This window comes from Coregonus lavaretus, assembly GCF_964263955.1.
Source record: "Coregonus lavaretus genome assembly, chromosome: 21".
NCBI lineage: Eukaryota > Metazoa > Chordata > Actinopteri > Salmoniformes > Salmonidae > Coregonus > Coregonus lavaretus.
The window spans coordinates 17,892,496-17,907,264 of NC_140008.1; the positions used below are offsets into that span (position 1 = coordinate 17,892,496).

A 14,769-nucleotide genomic window follows, 5' to 3' on the forward strand; every position below is an offset into this window, starting at 1 on the left:
GAGAGAGAGGACAGGGAGAGAAAGATTGGAGAGAGAGTAGAGCAGAGAGAAGAAAATAGGACGGGGGAGAGATGGAGAGAGAGGGAGGACAGGAGGAGGGAGAGAGACCGGGAGTAGGAATAGAAAAATAGAGAAAAGATAGAGCAACAGAAAGAGAGAGAGAAAGAGTGGGGCAGAGAGATTAAGAGAGAGAGATAAATTAGTAGACAGAGGGAGAGAACAAAGCAGAGGGAAAAAAAGAGAAAGGATGGAGGGAGAGGAGAGGAGGGGGGTACAGACAGATAAAGAGAGGCTATTTTCCTTGGGTCTTATTACAGCTTGTTTGTGTGTGTGTGAGTGTGTTTGTGTGTGTGTGTGTGTGTGGGAGCTACAGTGGAGGGGCTTTCCGGTGAGAGCTTGTCTGAGCTCTGATCATATTACACTCTACTTACACCCCAGCACTTTAAACACTGCAGAGAGAGGTGTGCATGCCACTGCCTGTAGACTGTGTCTTTGTGTGTGTGTGTGTGTGTGTGTGTGTGTGTGTGTGTGTGATGATGTTGATAGTGTCGCTGTTGGGGGTGTGAGGGTTGTCATGGTGACAAGAGGTGACCAGAGGTGACTCACCCCGATAATGGCGTTGAGTTCGGCCATAGTGACCTGCTTGGCCCTCTCCACTGCCTGGACCACCTGCTGTTGATGCTACACACACACACAAACATTATTTATCCCGCTGTGTGCTGCTCATTACATATACATACACTATACACATACACTATACAGTCATGGTCAAAGGTTTTGAGATTGACACAAATATTAATTTTCACAAAGTCTGCTGCCTCAGTTTTTATGATGTAAATTTGCATATACTCCAGAATGTTATGAAGAGTGATCAGATGAATTGCAATTAATTGCAAAGTCCCTCTTAGCCATGAAAATGAACTTAATCCCCAAAAAACATTTCCACTGCATTTCAGCCCTGCCACAAAAGGACCAGCTGACATCATGTCAGTGATTCTCTCGTTAACACAGGTGAGAGTGTTGACGAGGACAAGGCTGGAGATCACTCTGTCAGGCTGACTGAGTTAGAATAACAGACTGGAAGCTTTAAAAGGAGGGTGGTGCTTGAAATCATTGTTCTTCCTCTGTTAACCATGGTTACCTGCAAGGAAACACGTGCCGTCATCATTGCTGCTTGTAAGATTGCACCTAAATCAACCATTTATCGGATCATCAAGAACTTCAAGGAGAGGTTCAATTGTTGTGAAGAAGGCGTCAGGGCGCCCAAGAATGTCCAGAAAGCACCAGGACCATCTCCTAAAGTTGATTCAGCTGCGGGATCGGGGCACCACCAGTGCAGAGCTTGCTCAGGAATGGCAGCAGGCAGGTGTGAGTGCATCTGCACGCACAGTGAGGCGAAGACTTTTGGAGGATGGCCTGGTGTCAAGAAGGGCAGCGAGGAAGCCACTTCTCTCCAGGAAAAACATCAGGGACAGACTGATATTCTGCAAAAGGTACAGGGATTGGACTGCTGAGGACTGGGGTAAAGTAATTTTCTCTGATGAATCCCCTTTCCGATTGTTTGGGGCATCCGGAAAAAAGCTTGTCCGGAGAAGACAAGGTGAGCGCTACCATCAGTCCTGTGTCATGACAACAGTAAAGCATCCTGAGACCATTCATGTGTGGGGTTGCTTCTCAGCCAAGGGAGTGGGCTCACTCACAATTTTTCCTAAGAACACAACCATGAATAAAGAATGGTACCAACACATCCTCCGAGAGCATCCATCCAACTTCTCCCAACCGTCGAAGAACAGTTTGGTGACGAACAATGCCTTTTCCAGCATGATGGAGCACCTTGCCATTAGGCAAAAGTGATAACTAAGTGGCTCGGGGAACAAAACATCGACATTTTGGGTCCATGGCCAGGAAACTCCCCAGACCTTAATCCCATTGAGAACTTGTGGTCAATCCTCAAGAGGCGGGTGGACAAACAAAAACCACAAAATTCTGACAAATTCCAAGCATTGATTATGCAAGAATGGGCTGCCATCAGCCAGGATGTGGCCCAGAAGTTAATTGACAGTATGCCAGGGCAGATTGCAGAGGTCTTGAAAAAGAAGGGTCAATACTGCAAATATTGACTCTTTGCATAAACTTAATGTAATTGTCAATAAAAGCCTTTGACACTTATGGAATGCTTGTAATTATACTTCAGTATACCATAGTAACATCTGACAAAAGTATCTAAAAACACTGAAGCAGCAAACTTTGTGAAAACCAATCCTTGTGTCATTCTCAAAACTTTTGACCACGACTGTATATACAAAAGTATGTGGACACCCCTTCAAATTAGTGGATTCGGCTATTTCAGCCACACCCGTTGCTGACAAGTGTATAAAATCGAGAACAGAGCCATGAAATCTCCATAGACAAACATTGGTAATAGAATGGCCTTACTGAAGAGCTCAGTGACTTTCAATGTGGCACCGTCATAGGATGCCATCTTTCCAACAAGTCAGTTCGTCAAATTTCTGCCCTGCTAGAGCTGCCCCGGTCAACTGTAAGTGCTGTTATTATGAAGTGGAAACTTCTAGGAGCAAGAATGGCTCAGCCGCAAAGTGGTAGTCCACACAAGCTCACAGAATGTCCTCAGGAAGCAACGTCAGCACAAGAACTGTTCGTCGGGAGCTTCATGAAATGGGTTTCCATGGCCGAGCAGCCACACACAAGCCTAAGATCACCATGCGCAATGCCAAGCGTCTGCTGGAGTGGTGTAAAGCTCGCCGCCATTGGACTCTGGAGCAGTGGAAACGCGTTCTCTGGAGTGATGAATCACGCTTCACCATCTGGCAGTCCAATGGACGAATCTGGGTTTGGCGGATGCCAGGAGAACGCTACCTGCCCCAAAGCATAGTGCCAACTGTAAAGTTTGGTGGAGGAGGAATAATGGTCTGGGGCTGTTTTTCATGGTTCGGCTAGGCCCCTTGGTTCCAGTGAAGAGAAATCTTAACGCTACAGCATACAATGACATTCTAGATGATTCTGTGCTTCCAACTTTGTGGCAACAGTTTGAGGAAGGCCCTTTCCTGTTTCAGCATGACAATGTCCCTGTGCACAAAGCGAGGTCCATACAGAAACGGTTTGTCGTGATCGGTGTGGAAGAACTTGACTGGCCTGCACAGAGCCCTGACCTCTGGGCTGAATTGGAACACCGACTGCGAGCCAGGCCCAACATCAGTGCCCGACCTCACTAATGCTCTTGTGGCTGAATGGAAGCAAGTCCCTGCAGCAATGTTCCAACATCTAGTGGAAAGCCTTCCCAGAAGAGTGGAGGCTGTTATAGAAGCAAAAGGGGGGACCAACTCCATAATAATGCCCATGATTTTGGAATGAGATGTTCGACGAGCAGGTGTCCACATACTTTTGGTAATATAGTGTATAATTTACCTGACATATGTTTTGTAATCTCATTTACAAACACACCATTTGCCACATACTGTTCACATAATACAAATATCAGAACAAACACTCGCTGAAGAAAACACACACAAGAAAACAAACTGTACGCACATGCAGTACAAATGTATGCACTGATTGAGCTAACAGACACACACACACGGACAAAGTCACACATACCCACACAAACATACGCAGCAGGACTACACACTCAAACGACCCAAAAACCTATTTACTCATTCAAATGCACACACACACTGCGTAAACACACACACAAGTGAGGATACACACACAGAGGCAGTATTGATCAAGGTAAAACAGTCGCCAGCTCTGTGACCTTCCCTTCAGTGGACACACACACACACACGCAAACAAACAAACACTGTATTATAAGGCCAGTGCAGCCAGGTTTTACCAACAATTGTTGAATCACCACATTTTTGTCACAAACATTGTAGTCAATGGGATTTGGGTCAAACATATTAACCCCAGTCAAAATAACATGGTAAGAAACTGATTTGGGTCATTGTATATGCGTTGATAGATCAAATAACTACCATGAGTTATTGAACAAAAGGGCAATCAACCATTCACAAAAACAGTGTATACATTTAAAAGGCAATCTGGCTAATATAAATGAATAGTAAAAAAAAGATTACAATTATGGAAACAACATGTTCATATGTCTTGACAAACACAGACCAATATGTTCATATGTCTTGACCATGTGTTAGCCATTATAAAGATGTGTGTATGTGTGTCAGTGATACTTACCTCCTGAGATAGGAAGGGGATGATCTGAGCACAGATGGCACTGAGACGCTTCACAATCTCCGCCTGCAACACACACACACTTCAGTCTCATCTTATGTTTCATACAAGGTAATATAGCACAACATTATTCATGCCCTTAGGGTAATATGTTTCAGGGAAGCAGCAGGAGAAACATACACATACATCAATGAAAGTACAGACCCTTTGTCCATACCATCTCATACAATTATCAAAGTTAGATCATTTCATTGAGGCAACTCCGGTTAGTAAACATGTGATGGAGGTAGTTTGGTGACAACTTAGCTCCTCAAGCTCATGCCTAGGCTTTAGATCAGCGGGCTAACACAGTCATGTGGCATGCAGGTGACCTGATTTCAAACCCAGCCTACCACAAGTGCATGAGAGAGAGATAAATAATACAGAAAGAGAGAAAGTGTAAGAGAGGCTTTGAAAGGCCAGCTATGGTATTAGACTCCACTTTCTCATGTAGCTCTCTCCCTCTCCTCACTGCATTCTATGCCATTCTTTCATCCATTTTCTCTCGCTCGCCCAGGCCCATTGAAAATTCTCTCTCTAGGTGTGAGGACATTGAATTGTTGTCTATTCTACACACACAGCCTAACACACACACACACACACACACAAGGAAAAGCACTAACATGGCAACACACACGACATACGGTCGGAAGGAAAATGTACAAATGAGCATGCACACACACACACACACACACACTACATGCCTCACCTATTTCTGCCCTGAGACTGCCCATTCTGTTGTCTTCTTCACTCAGGCATTCTCTCCCTCTTTAACAGCCTTCCCACTGAGCCATTATTACCCTATTCATCCTTTACCTTCCTTCATCTCTCTCTATCCTCCCTCCCTGCCTGCCTCCCTCCGTGATGGCTGTCTATCTATTTGTGTGTCCTCCATCCCTCCAATCTAACACATGTATCTGACTCACAGAGGAGACAAACGAGATTAGAGGACACAGGAAGTCCTGACACCCCCTCTACACTGACTGACAGGATCTTATTTATACACCCATCTCAATACAGGCCAAATTATACAACACAGCTCTCTGATAGATACATCACTCTGTTCAAAGGGGAAAGAAGACCTAGCTAATTATATAACATGGATGTGTGTGCGTGCAGACTGACTAGTGTGTGTGTGAAAGGGAGAGAGAGGAAGGGAATAGTATTTATAGAATAATTAACATATTACTTATGTTGTGCTGCTCAGTGAAAGCCGGTAAAGCAGGTAGGAGGGGCACAGGAATAGGGACTCTCCTATTGACCTTGAGACAGAGTGGGTTTATTCTCACTGGACTGTGTCTACAATAAACTGTATTGATACTGTGCAACAGTAATACATGTAGCTAGACACAGACAGAGATGCAGTTATAAGAAATCCTGCTACGCCCTCCGTCGAACCATCAAACAGGCAAAGCGTCAATACAGGACTAAGATCGAATCCTACTACACCGGCTCTGGCACTCGTCGGATGTGGCATGGCTTGCAAACTATCACAGATTACAAAGGGAAACCCAGCCGCGAACTGCCCAGTGACGCAAGCCTACCAGACGAGCAAAATGTATTCTATGCTCGCTTCGAGGCAAGCAACAGTGAACCATGCGTGAGAGCACCAGCTGTTCCGGACGACTGTGTGATCATGCTCTCCGTGGCCGATGTGAATAAGACCTTTAAACAGGTTTACATTCACAAGGCCGAAGGGGCAGACGGATTACCAGGGCACGTACTCAGAGCATGCGCTGACCAGCTAGCAAGTGTCTTCACTGACATTTTCAACCTCTCCCTGACCCAGTCTGTAATACCTACATGTTTCAAGCAGACCAACATAGTCCCTGTGCCCAATAATGCCAAGTTAACCTGTCTGAATGACCATTGCCCCGTAGCACTCACATCTGTAGCCATGAAATGCTTTGAAAGGCTGGTCATGGCTCACATTAACAACATCATCCCAGACACCCTGGACCCCTCCAACTCGCATACCGCCTCAACAGATCCACAGATGATGCAATCTCTATTGCACTCCACACTGCCCTTTCCCACTTAGATAACAGGAACACCTACGTGAGAATGCTGTTCATTGACTACAGCTCAGCGTTCAACACAATAGTGCACTCCAAGCTCATCACTAAGCTAAGGGACCCTGGGACTGAACACCTCCCTCTGCAACTGGATCCTGGATTTCCTGGTGAGGGTAGGCAACAACACATCCTCCTCGCTGACCCTCAACACGGGGGCCCCTCAGGGGTGCGTGCTTAGTCCCTCCTGTACTCCCTGTTCACCCACGACTGTGTGGCCGTGCACGACTCCAACACTATAATTACGTTTGCAGACGGCATAACGGTGGTAGACCTGATCACCGACGACGATGAGACAGCCTATAGGGAGGAGGTCAGAGACCTGGCAGTGTGGTGGCAGGAAAACCACCACTCCCTCAACGTCAGCAAGACAAAGAAGCTGATCGTGGACTCAGTGGTGGAAAAAGTACCCAATTGTCATACTTCAGTAAAAGTAAAGATACCTTAATAGAAAATTACTTCAAGTAAAAGTGAAAGTCACCCAGTAAAATACTACTTGAGTAAAAGTCTAAAAGTATTTGGATTTAAATATACACAAAATGAGCAAAAGTATGAGGACACCTGCTTGTCGAACATCTCATTCCAAAATCATGGGCATTAATATGAAAGTGGTTCCCCCTTTGCTGCTATAACAGCATCCACTCTTCTGGGAAGGCTTTCCACTAGATGTTGGAACATTGCTGTGGGACTTGCTTCCATTCAGCCACAAGAGCATTAGTGAGGTCGGGCACTGATGTTGGGCGATTAGGCCTGGCTCGCAGTCGGCATTCCAATTCATCCCAAAGGTGTTCGATGGGGTTGAGGTCAGGGCTCTGTGCAGGGCAGTCAAGTTCTTCCACACTGATCTCGACAAACCATTCTGTATGGACCTTGCTTTGTGCACGGGGGCATTGTCATGCTGAAACAGGAAAGGGCCTTCCCCAAACTGTTGCCACAAAGTTGGAAGCACAGAATCGTCTAGAATGTCATTGTATGCTGTAGCATTAAGATTTCCCTTCACTGGAACTAAGGGGCCTAGCCCGAACCATGAAAAACAGCCCCAGACCATTATTCCTCCTCCACCAACCTCTACAGTTGGCACTATGCATTGGGGCAGGTAGCGTGGCATTGCGCATGGTGATCTTAGGCTTGTGTGCGGCTGTTCGGCCTTGGAAACTCCTTTCATGAAGCTCCGACAAACAATTATTGTGCTGACGTTGCTTCCAGAGGCAGTTTGGAACTCGGTAGTGAGTGTTGCAACCGAGAAGATTTTTATGCGCTATGCGCTTCAGCGGTCCCGTTCTGTGAGCTTGTGTGGCCTACCACTTCGCGGCTGAGCCATTGTTGCTCCTAGACATTTCCACTTCACAATAACAGCACTTACAGTTGACCGGGGCAGCTCTAGCAGGGCAGAAATTTGACGAACTGACTTGTTGCAAAGGTGGCATCCTATGACGTTGCCACGTTGAAAGTCACTGAGCTCTTCAGTAAGGCCATTCTACTACCAATGTTTGTCTATGGAGATTGCATGGCTGTGTGCTCGATTTTATACACCAACAGGTGTGGCTAAAATAGCTGAATCCACTCATTTGAAGGGGTGTCCACATACTTTTGTATAAATAGTTACTTAAGTATCAAAAGTAAATGTACTTGCTCAAATATACTTAATTATCAAAAGTAAAAGTATAAATCATTTAAAATTCCTTATATTAAGCAAACCAGATGGCACCCTTTTCTTATTTATTTTTTAAAAATGTACGGATAGCCAGTTGCACACCCCAACACTCAGACATAATTTACAAATGAAGATCCCTGATCTGGCGGACTTACTTTGTGTTTAGTGAGTCCGCCTAGATCAGAGGTAGTAGGGATGACCAGGGATGTTATTTTAATAAGTGTGTGCATTGGACCATTTTCCTGTCCTGCTAAGCATTGAAAATGTAACGAGTGCGTTTGGGTGTCAGGGAAAATGTATGGAGTAAAAAGTACATTATTTTCTTTAGGAATGTGGTGAAGTAAAAGTTGTCAAAATTATAAATAGTAAAGTAAAGTACAGATACCCCCCAAAAACGATCTACGTAGTACTTTAAAGTATTTTTACTTAAGTACTTTACACCACTGCGTGGACTACAGGAAACGGAGGGCAAGCACGCCCCCATTCACAATGACGGAGCTGTAGTGGAGCAGGTCGAGCGCTTCAAATTCCTGTGTCCACATCACTAAGGATTTATCATAGTCCACACACACCAACACAGTCGTGAAGAGGGCACGACAATGCCTCTTTCCCCTCAGGAGGCTGAAAAGATTTGGCATGGGCCCTCAGATCCTCAAAAAGTTCTACAGCTGCACCATTGAGAGTATCTTGACTTGCTCCATCACCTCTTGGTTTGGCAACTGCTTGGCATTCAACCGTAAGGCGCAACAGTGGGTAGTGCTGACGGCCCAGTACATCACTGGGGCCTAGCTCCCTGCCTTCCAGGACCTCTATACCAGGCGGTGTCTGAGGAAGGCCTTAAAAACTGTCAAAGACTCCAGCCACCCAAGTCATAGACTGTTCTCTCTGCTAACGCACAGCAAGCAGTACCGATGCACCAAGTCTGGAACCAACAGGACCCAGAACAGCTTCTACCCCCAAGCCAGAAGACTGCTAAATAGTTAGTTAAATAGTTAACCAAATATCTACCCGGACTATCTGCATTGACCCTTTTTGCACTAACATTTTTTTGACTCATCACATACGCTGCTGCTGCTGTTTACTATCTGTCACTTTATTCCTAGTTATATGTACATATCTACCTCAATTACCTCTTACCCCTGCACATCAACTCAGTACTGGTACCCTGTGTATATAGCCAAGTTATCGTTACTCATTGTGTATTTATTATTACTTTTATTATGATGAGTTTCACTTTTCTTATTATTTCCTTATTTTCTTTCTCTCTGCATTATTGAGAAGGGCCCGTAAGTAAGCATTTCACTGTTAGTCTACAAAGCATGTGACGAATAAAATTGTATTTGATTTGATTTAGACAGAGAAACTAATCATTTAGTTGTTGACGAGCCAACAACACAACCATGACTGCAACTGATCCTGGATCTGTCAGACCAAAGTATTGGCAGCCTGCTACAAACAGAGATCGCACTGCTTCCTCTCCTTAATCTCTTTTTCACTCCCTTCCTTTCTCTCTCCCCCTCTTTCTCTTCCACCAGCGTAGGCCAGGTGTCAGCAATAACAACATGGACTTTCTCTGCCAAACGAGTGCATAGCATGCTGACCACACCGCTCGCGTTACGTGCGCGAGTGTTGCAAAATAAATGTACACATACATGTTTTCAATAATTTCATCCAAACTGCTCGCGTGCGTCAACGAGCGTCTGCGTAGCCAGGCGTTAAAATAGTACCTGCTTCTATTTGTGATGCTTGACGCGCTGCAAGTCCCGCCTCTCCCATCTCCTTATTGTTTTTTAGGAGCATATACCCACGTGGCTATTTGAAAGCTGAACTGAGGTCCACACTCCAGTCCAGTTGGTGGTGGTAATGCACCTTAAAGTTGGTTGCAAACCGCCATTTCAAGTCAGAAGAAGAAGAAGCCTGAAGGAGGAGAGATTACTAGAAACTAACTAAATGTCGCCTTTTATCTGTGGACTAATTGTCAGAGTAGAGAACACACGATTTTGTGTGACTGAAAATGGGTCAAATTCTACAAAGATCCAGGAAAAAAAAGGACCTTTCAGGTAAAATAACAACCCAATGTTTATATCCCAGGACAAATTAGCTAGCAACAGCAAGCTAGCTAGCTTGCCCGGCACGTGCATGCCTGGTGTAGTCAGCATGTAAGGGAGTTTTGGCAGGGCTGTGAATAGAGGGATGGATGGATGAATGGGTGGATGGATGGATACAAAGGAGGAAGAGAGAGCTGGTCAATAAACACCTGAGGATAAATAATCTGCCAACAGAACACTACTGTCTCTTTGTCTGGCAGAGAGGGGGCGAGATGAGGAGAGGAGAGAGATGAGGAGGAGGAGAGAGTGAGGAGGAGAGAGATGAGGAGAGAGATGAGGAGGAGAGGAGAGAAATGTGGAGGAGAGGAGAGAAATGAGGAGGAGAGGAGAGAAATGAGGAGGAGAGGAGAGAGATGAGGAGGAGAGGAGAGAAATGTGGAGGAGAGGAGAGAAATGTGGAGGAGAGGAGAGAAATGTGGAGGAGAGAAATGAGGAGGAGAGAAATGTGGAGGAGAGGAGAGAGATGAGGAGGGAGATGAGGAGAGAGAATGTCAGTCTATCTTACGCTACATTTAGAACAGAGCAGCAAATCACCCTAAATTCTTACAAAATGAGGGAGGAAGAGAAGATGGATGAGAGGGAGGACTGGTGTGTGGAGCACACCAGTCAATCACTGCCTGAGGGAGACACAAACACGAACTCATGCACACACACACACAGGTACGCACGCGCACACACATACACACTCAGCGTGCTCCCCCATCACCAGATATGTTTCAGAGTCACAATTAATACAGTGATCTGAAACACCGGAGTCATTACTGAGACTCTGAAACTAATGCAAGTGGATCATCAGTATGACATAGACAAGCTGCAGTAAGCTTTCCTGGAGCATTTACTTTATAACATGATGAAAATGCTTTGCTAATAAAGCTTTGTGAAATTGAATGTGATTGGAGTGGGGGGGGGGTTGATGGGGAGCAATGGTGCATTTGGGCAATGCCAGCTGTGTCTTTCCCTGAGCCCCAGTGTGGCTGTGCTGGTCAGCTTTAGAGGGAGGGAGGGTGTGTGTGTGTGTGTGTGTGTGTGTGTGTGTGTGTGTGCGTGCGTGCGTAGATGTGGGTGTGTGTTATGTGTGTGAGTATTTTATTTTATGTGTTTGTGCGTGCCTTCCTGACTGCAATGTATCTCAGTGTATGCTTGCATGTTTAGCAGGAGTCCCCCCAGTCCCACTCAGCCCTGTAACACCAGAGAGAGAGAGAGATCCTTGTCAGCCAGCCCTAGTCTAGCCTTATCTCCCTCCCCCTGATGCCTAATGGCACTGCTCTCCTCTCTCTGCAAACACTTCAAGACAAATATTAGTAACCAATGACGCGCTAACGAGCCACTGGTTGTGGCCACAGATCAAAAAAATAACTGATCTCTCTCTCTCTCTCCCTCTCCCTCTTTCTCTCTCTCTCTCTCTCTCGCTCTCTCCCCCCCCCCCCTTCCTCTCCCTCCTGGGCAGAGCGCCAGCCCCCCTTCCCTCCTCTCTGATTGATGGCCCCTCTATTCGGGAAGAGGAGGAAGAGAAACATACAGAGGGAAAGAGGAAAGGAGAGCAGTAAAGCACACATTCACAAGCATGCACACACACACTGACAACAAACACAAACAGTGCAGAACAGAGCACACACACACACACATAGACCTATGTACTGAGCAAGCAGACTCACACAGTGAGACCCATCAAACAGTTTGTTTACTATCCTTGTGGGGACCAAAACATTTATTTATATTCAAAATCCTATTTTCCCTAACCTTAACCCTAAAACTAAACCTAACTCCTAACCCTAAGTGTAACCCTAACCCCTAAGCCTAAAATAGCTAAATGTCTCCACTTGTCTGAATTTTCCTTGTTTTAATATCCTTGTGAATACATCTGGTCCCCACAAGGATAGTTAAACCAAAACACGCACACACACAAAACACACACACACACACTGAAAACACACAAACAGCGGCTCTTAAGCAGACAGAGAAGCCTTTATAGGGCATCTGTAAAAATGCAGTCCTGCGGACAAATTTCTGCCTGAGTCCCAGTTCTTAACAATATCTCTCCTAGGCTTCCCAGCAATATAATGCGCTTACCCATTACTCTGACGTTCATATTCACACACTGCCAGCTTACCAGCTTGGCCTGACAGACTGCTACAGCTTTAAACTCCTGTCCACCACAAAGCAATTATACAATACACAACTAGCCCCGTACACTGGCCACACACACAGAACAGATACATACACACACTGTGGAAGCACACACACATATACACCATGGTAGTACACACACAGCTGAAAGTCACTGGAGTGTACCGTACCGTACAAACGCAGACACATACTGACACACACATGCAGGCAAACACAGACATTTGTTTATGCTTTCAGTCTCACACACATGCATGTACATACACACACACCTGTAAACACGCACACAGATGCATTCAGGCACGTACACATACACACACAGATGGGCTCACACACAAACACCCAGCAGGGCATGTGCAGCTACTCAGAGGCCTTTTGATCGAGTGACAAACCCATTATGCTAAAAGGCTAGCTCCCTGGGAATCTCTCTCTCCCTTTCCAAATGAGCTTTGTTACACACACACACACACACACACCTCTGGATTCAGGTCATAACGCCAGCCAAGCACAACCAGAGGAGGATGTGTATTAATCTGAATTACATAGAAACATGCACTGGGCTGTCTGAGCACATAGCTAGCGGTAATTAGGCATGAGCGAGAAAAAACACACACACACACATATATATATTATGCAGATGCTAGAGCACACACATACTCACACACTTTTCATAAAACCCTCTCACTTTCTCGGTCTCTAACTCTCTCTCTTTCTCTCGCTTACACACACATATGGATGGAACAGGAAGGAGCGCCAGCTGCTTCATCTGTCCTTAGGAGTCTACTGGGGATAGAGCAGAGCAACTCTAAAAACATCACACACACCCCAGCCTTCTGTAGGCAGTCATCACTAACTACAGTGCCTTCAGAAAGTATTCATACGTCTTGACTTATTACACATTTTGTTGTGTTATAGCCTGAATTAAAAATATATTTTTTCTCTCTCACCAATCTACACACAATACCCCATAATGACAAAGTGAAAACATGTTTTTAGAAATGTTTGCAAATGTATTGAAAATGAAATACAGAAATAGCTCATTTACATAAGTATTCAGACCCCTGAGTCAACAATACATGTTAGAATCAACTTTGGCAGCGATTACAGCTGTGAATCTTTCTGGGTAAGTCTCTAAGAGATTTGATTGTACAATATTTGCACATTATTCTTTTTTAAATTCTTCAAGCTCTGTCAAGTTGGTTGTTGATCATTGCTAGACAGCCATTTCAGGTGATTTTCAAGCCGATTTAAGTCAAAACTGTAACTAGGCCACTCAGGAACGTTCAATGTCGTCTTGGTATGCAACTCCAGTGGGTTATTGTCCTGCTAAAAGTGGTCTTCCAGTGTCTGTTGGAACGCAGACTGAACCAGGTTTTCCTCTAGGAGTTTGCCTGTGAATAGCTCTATTCCATTTATTTTCATCCTAAAAAGAACTCCCTAGTCCTTGCCGATGTCAAGCGTACCCATAACATGATGCAGCCACCACCATGCTTGAAAATATGAAAAGTGGTACTCAGTGATGTGTTGTGTTGGATTTGCCCCAAACATAACATTTTGTATTCAGGACATAAAGTTAATTTCTTTGCCACATTTTTTTGCAGTTTTACTTTAGTGCCTTATTGCAAACAGGATGCATGTTTTAGAATATTTGTGACTTGTTTCAGGAAACTAGGTGTATGTTGCACATCACTACTTCACAGGAGAAGCAATTCAACGTAAAACCTTTTTTAAAATTAAAATGCATTTGTGGGCAGAAATGCCTTCTGGAACATGTGAACTTTAATTTGCCTTAATAACTAACTTGTATGTCACCGGTAACGAATAAAATTGTTAAATTATGAGCCTAGTTGGTTTAGCCACGGAAAAAGACAGGAACCTTCCCGCTAGCCAAGAGATGAGTTCGGATTGGTCTGCCATGTAGCATTCTTCTGTCTATGAGCTGCTCAGTATGTGTAGATAATCCTTTCTACTGCGGCTTTTTTGAAAGATATCATGAAGAACTGCAAAAGTGTTGCTACTGCTCTCCACTTTCTGGAGGACGATTGTGCCATGCTGACTCTCTCTGACTCTGAAAATGAATCAGACGATGAGGAAATCCCTGATTTAGGTAAAAACATTTTCATTGAACCAGATATTGTAGTCTTCTGATGACAGTGATGGGGAAGAAACGAGGATCAACAGTGTTGTTGTCAAGGAAGAAGTTGACCGAGTTTTGAAATCAGTGGAATGCCCGGTGGATGCAGATTATGATAGCTAATGAGATGGAGAATATTCAGGCGTTAGATTGAAAATAGGCGAAGGGAGTCGAAAAGAGAACACACAGAACGCTGTTGTATAAAACACCTGTCTCCGGATTACATCTTCAAACTGAGGGCAACCATGGCATCCGTGACAGAGAGGGAGAAGCGTTCATTCATGTATATGGTTAAGAGTCTAGCTAGCTACATTTTCAGATATTATACGTTTCTCATTTTGTCAAAGTAATTTTCATTGCAAGTTAAAGCGTACTGTTAGCTAGCCAGCTAACGTTAGCTGGCTGGCTCGCTAGCTAACGTTACGTGTATGA

The 14,769-nt window shown here is 44.8% G+C and overlaps 1 protein-coding gene across 1 annotated transcript in view; it reads right to left on the bottom strand.

Moving 5' to 3' along the window:
• The window catches only part of LOC311148935 (transducin-like enhancer protein 4), a gene marked incomplete at its 3' end in the record, with an annotated part of 66,711 nt that overhangs the window by 21,497 nt on the left and 30,445 nt on the right, over positions 1–14,769 (bottom strand). The window contains exons 5-6 of the mRNA XM_084185970.1: positions 4,210–4,272; positions 607–681 (exon numbers count right to left, since the gene is read on the bottom strand). Of these exons, the coding sequence (XP_084042096.1) occupies positions 607–681; positions 4,210–4,272 (138 nt within the window). The remainder of the gene's footprint in view (positions 1–606; positions 682–4,209; positions 4,273–14,769) is intronic.